General features: G+C 36.5%; 1 protein-coding gene across 1 annotated transcript in view; it reads right to left on the bottom strand.

Annotated features, from left to right (window-relative positions):
• CRYZL1 (crystallin, zeta (quinone reductase)-like 1) overlaps positions 1-5658 on the bottom strand; it is a 31706-nt gene extending 26048 nt beyond the window's left edge. Inside the window, exon 1 of the mRNA XM_010004681.1 lies at positions 5608-5658. Within this exon, the coding sequence (XP_010002983.1) occupies positions 5608-5658 (51 nt within the window). The remainder of the gene's footprint in view (positions 1-5607) is intronic.
• Positions 5659-5760: the final 102 nt, after the last annotated feature.

The following is a 5760-nucleotide window of genomic DNA, read 5'->3' as shown; positions in this document are numbered from 1 at the left end:
AAAGAGTGTTCATGAAGAGGCGCTTGAAATAGTTGGGACTTCCCTAGAGGACTCCATAATGAAACTGCTTTTTAGTACGTTGCTTTTTATACTTTCATACGGAATCGCAAGTAACTGTTAAAACAATTCAGTATACCTTTTCAATAATGTATGAGCTATATATGAGGACTTCTTAACAGCATTTAGAAAATTTCTAACTCAAACCGTACATAATTAGTGAGAAATATTATGGACCAGTGTTCTAGTTGGCTGTTCTACTTATCCTTTAGCCATACTTTCTAACAAAGTTTTGCAAAACTGATTGCCAGACTTTCCAACTGAAAATAAAGCAATGGAAAGTGAAGTTTTTAATGGAATATATACTTCATAATAGAAACTTCCAGATGGACTCACGTGTGCTGTGGGCAGGTGGTCTGGGTTTACCAACAATCCTTCACAGTTACCTGCAGTTTTTATCTTCTTGTTCTGGTCCCCACTTTTTTAAGAAAGAAGCACTCAATTTCTGTGACTGGTGTCATGTTTTCTGCCTGTTTTTACTCAACAGTGTGTTGGGCATAAATAAATCACCCTCATTATATTAACTGCCCACAATTTCTTCAACAGGATTTGTAAGACTTAAAGGACTAAAATAAAGAATCCTAAATTAAAATTAAAGCTGTATGTTTTGAGTGCTTTACAGAAGATACTGTGTGACAAGTAATGCAGGGCGCAGATTTTTAATTTCTCAAATCTGACAGCCATATACTGTATTGACAACTTTATAGCGTTTGAAGATCACCACAGCTTACCAGCAGGCAGCTTTCCTTGGCTTTGTCCTTGCTTTGTAATCAGAAGTAGCTGTAGAATTGTATTAATATTTTGAGGTAAAGACTGTATGCTAACTCTGAAATGAGACATTAGCAATCAATTGCAGTGTCTGCAACACGGTACAAAGTAATTTGTCAAGAAATGTAACAGATACGCAAACCAAATTGTTGCATTCCGTCTGCAGTACTGCAGGCCTGCTGAGACTCAAAGTATCAGAGTTGCAGTGGAGAAAATAAAATTCTATTAATTACTGGTAGAACTTTTAAGTCTCTCAGTGTAAGTACCTAATAATGTTATATAACAAAAACATTAAAATGTTGTCTAGCTGTATGTTTAAGAAAGAGCAACCATCCATCTTGGGGAAAAGGAAAAAAAGGTGTATTTCATTTTCTAAATAATGTTTATCGTGCAAAGTGTACAATAACTTTTTGTTAGTTACCCTACCAGTTGAACTGTAAAACAGAAACCCAATATTGACTGCTGGGAAAGCAATGCAAGTGTGTCCCTGTACAGAATAGAATAGTCTTGTGTGCCTTTTTAGCTGAAGAAGCTGTGTAAAGTCAGCGGCATTTCTAACTTCAAAAGGTCAAGGTGAGTTTATGCAGGGACATTCAGATGCTTATCAACGATGGCTATCTCCATATTACATTACAATTTAATACCTATAGTTGTGTTTTGGAAACTTAGTGCTAGTATATTAAATGTTCATATGACTGATCTGGAAATTGAAGATACAATCAAGCTAATATTTTTTTTTGAGGTCACCGCCTCTTTATTAATAGAAGCCTCTTATTAGTAACTTAAAAAATAAATTTTTCATGTACTCTAGCTTTATATTATAATTTCAAATTAACAAGCACAAGAATATGGGCTGCCCTGTAAGTTGTAATATTTAACATTTTTTAAAATAACTTTTTTAATAGGTCATGGCAGGATTGATCACAACTTCAGTGTTTTCTTTTCTGCCAGTCTTGCAATGTAAGAAGATAAAGGCTGAGCTGATCTATTCAATTGTCTAGTTCCAGATATATTACACTATGTTTAGACATTAGCTTCACAGTGTTAATCCCTCATCCTGCAAGCTATTCTGTATGAACACTTTCTTGTACCCATGCAAAGCCAGCTGTTGAAGAGAATCTGTTGCAAGGTATAGATGCACCTGTGAAGAGTTCCTTGCATGTATGTGGCCTTCAGCCATGTACGGATTCTGTCCAGTGTCCTGTGTTTGTTGTGAAGAGGTTTAGACAGAAGCTCAGTTACCCAGTGTAAGGCTCCAATAACTTGCATAAATCTTCAGGGTATTTTGGGGAAGTAAGATTGTCTTTCTTACAGAACATCATGAACTAAAGCTGACAAGTTCAGAGTTCTGTTTTGTAATAAAATGCCAGTAATCTGATCACGTACCAAAGGAGATGGTGACATTTTTTCATTGAATTGTGTGAGTCCCTGTTGGATAAACTTGTTTCTCTCTTTTTCCCAGGCAGGCAGACAGGCCCCTGTGATATTAATGGATTTTTTGTTTTATTTTGTTTGGTTTTGCATGGGCATCCAGTGTAATTGGCTTTATTTAGATAGCAGTTCTCTGACGGTACTTTGGGGTTTAGACAGAAGCTCAGTTACCCAGTGTAAGGCTCCAATAACTTGCATAAATCTTCAGGGTATTTTGGGGAAGTAAGATTGTCTTTCTTACAGAACATCATGAACTAAAGCTGACAAGTTCAGAGTTCTGTTTTGTAATAAAATGCCAGTAATCTGATCACGTACCAAAGGAGATGGTGACATTTTTTCATTGAATTGTGTGAGTCCCTGTTGGATAAACTTGTTTCTCTCTTTTTCCCAGGCAGGCAGACAGGCCCCTGTGATATTAATGGATTTTTTGTTTTATTTTGTTTGGTTTTGCATGGGCATCCAGTGTAATTGGCTTTATTTAGATAGCAGTTCTCTGACCTGGTACTTTGGGGCATGTACTGCCAGTGCTACTGACACATTTGCTTTCCTATCTCCCTGTCTTCACCAGTCAACGTTTTTATCTGTTCCTTTTTTCGTGTTTTGTCTCTTGTGTCTGTATTTCTTCACTTTAATGATCCTATGCATTTCAGCATTATGTGAAGGCTGGCAGATGTTCTCTCCCACTTAAGTTTTGTATTTTGACATTTGTTGATTTTTGTTCTGTTGATGTTTGTAAAAGCCAATCCCAACAAGGAACGATTGTGTAAACTGCTGGAAATAATTTGTAGAGCTACCTGAAATCCTTTCAAAATTTTCTCACAAAGCAGTCTTACATTTGAATACCTCTGTTCTGTAGTGTGCACTCAAATTGGAAAACAGCATAATAAACAAAGAGAAGAAGAAAAAATTTGCTTGAATAAGGCAGCGTGAAAATAAGTTGTTGTAGGTATTTGAGCAACTGCTAAATTAAAAAACTAGACGTGTATCACGGCTTTCCTCTCTTTTCCTGCTGTTCCTCATAGTTGTATCTGTTTTCATTCCAGTTTGTAAAACTTAAATTCAGAGTTAAAAATGAAAACATAAGTGTTAAAATATGTTTTTATATGGCAAGGTCATCTATACTAAAATTCATGGCTGTACATAATGGATTTTGAAGGTGTTTAATGGCAGAGTTTGAAAACATCCATTATCCATCATAGGAATTTCTGCATGTTGTTCTGTTCTGTACTTTATTTAAAGCCATAGTGAGCAATATAATATGCTCATAAAAGAAGAAATAGCAACTGCTGTTGAGCATAATATGCTAATTTTAAGAATTATGATAGAAATTATGTTTGTCTTGTAGACAGTATCTGCTGAAAAATGGCATTACTTCAAGGAAATATTGCCAAGCTCTGATGACATGGGCAGATGAGGAAGGCAAAGGCATTTCATTTTTTTTGTGGTGTAGCACTTGACTAGATGACTAGATGTAACGGCATTACTGATGACTGGCTGTGGTCAGGGGTCAGTGGCTTACTTAGTATCAATAAGTCTGTCTTAGTGTTGAAAATTCCTCCTTGCCAGGAGCTCTTCAGATGGCATTAGTGATACAAAGAAGAAGAAGGAATTTTGTAGCTGATGTGAAACCATAGTTGTATCCTGCCACTATGACAGTGTGTTCCTCCTGCTGTTATGTTGTTACAGTCTCTGAACCAGGCCTGCTGGTAGGAAGCTGCTATGGGTGTTATCCATGCTCAGGATGCGCTTCATTACTACAGATCTTATAAGAATAATCTGAATGGAATTGAGGCTGGTGTAGCCTTTTCACTTGAATAGTTTCATGCTTTTTTGTCTAATTATTCATCCTTTTTTGCACAATCAGAAGTTGTGGATGAACCGTAAGCCACGTAGCTCTGCACAGTTACTGGATTCTGCTCTGGTGGAACAGAAATACTCCAGATGCAGTGCCAACTTATAACATGTCAAATGCAGCAATAGATTGATTCCATAGTTGTGTCACAAATGTACATTTGGTGCTACTGTTTGAGCTCAGCATCTAAATCTGAGAGGATTGCTTAAAACTTGCACTGTCTGTAGATGATGCGTTGTGGATGAACCGTAAGCCACGTAGCTCTGCACAGTTACTGGATTCTGCTCTGGTGGAACAGAAATACTCCAGATGCAGTGCCAACTTATAACATGTCAAATGCAGCAATAGATTGATTCCATAGTTGTGTCACAAATGTACATTTGGTGCTACTGTTTGAGCTCAGCATCTAAATCTGAGAGGATTGCTTAAAACTTGCACTGTCTGTAGATGATGCAAGCAAAACAGTTTTGCTTTTTGTTTTTTTTTCTTGGGGGAGGGAAGAAGATGCACCCTTTTGAGTCAAATACTCAATGTTTCTCTGAACTGCTGTCAAATGCTACTATATAACTTTAAAAAAAAGTAGCTTATTTATATTAACTAGTTAAGTGAATTTAACCCGAAGAGTTCAATGTGCTATTATTTTATAATTTACACACAAACCCATGAGTACTTACATTGCAACCCAGAAATGTCCTTAAGTAAAGCTTCTTCTAAATAAATAAATAAAACAATCACCAAACCCTGCATTAATTTACTTGATTTGTTCTACAAACTTACATAAGACCTTGATACTTTGGTGCCTGATCCTGTTCTTCCTCTATCTTGGGAAATATGCAAATTTTTATTTTAATCTCTTTGTATTTCCTAAGACTCTTCAGGTGATGTTATGGGGAAGATCCTGGTGAAGTCTGTGGACTAGTTAGTGATAACATTTATGTGGGAAGTTAAATGGAATTTAAAAACTAAATTTGCATTGGAAGCCTGCTGTCCAGAACCAAGTGGTAGTGTTGACATGCTGTTTGAATAAGTAAAGGGATATGAGATTAGCAAAAGCAGCACAGTATTTTTGTGTGTGTGTGTCTGAGACTAGCCATTTTAGCGTTAGATCATCTTAGTGCCTCCAGATTATAGCAACTGGTGTTGTAGGAGAAAAACAGAAAAGTTTGAAAATATTTGGTAAAACCTTACTATAAAAGAAACAAGACCAAACCAAACAAAAATACTGAAGGCAAACATTTTGTTGTGAATATAATCTGATCCTACAGGGTCTTTTAATTAATTTAATTGCTTGTTTCTTTGTCAAGCTACAGCAGAGAACTTTAGACTTCACTATTAGAATTCAGAATTTCATGGGCAGGTGACAAACTGGTAGGATCTGGCCCAGTTTCACTCTTCTGTCTTGATACAGGCTTCAGAATTCTTGCTGAGTAAGGAAGAGAATTGTGGGGCTGAAAATTAGGAATATGTAGAACTTATTTATTTTTCCTTCCTGGTCTCACCATTTTCTTGTAGGCAGGCATAAGAGAAATGAAGTTTTGACCTTTCGGCATTTTTGGCTCTTACTAGTTGCTGGCTTGAAGAGTTGAACGTGTTCCAGGGATGACATGTTAGCTGAAATTTCAGCAGACTGAAAGACTGTAGTCTTTTCAGCT

Source organism: Chaetura pelagica, unplaced genomic scaffold (genome assembly GCF_000747805.2).
Source record: "Chaetura pelagica isolate M959 unplaced genomic scaffold, ChaPel_1.0 scaffold299, whole genome shotgun sequence".
Taxonomy (NCBI): domain Eukaryota; kingdom Metazoa; phylum Chordata; class Aves; order Apodiformes; family Apodidae; genus Chaetura; species Chaetura pelagica.
Note: the sequence above shows the minus strand (reverse complement) of the source record. Positions and strands in the feature narration are given on the sequence as shown.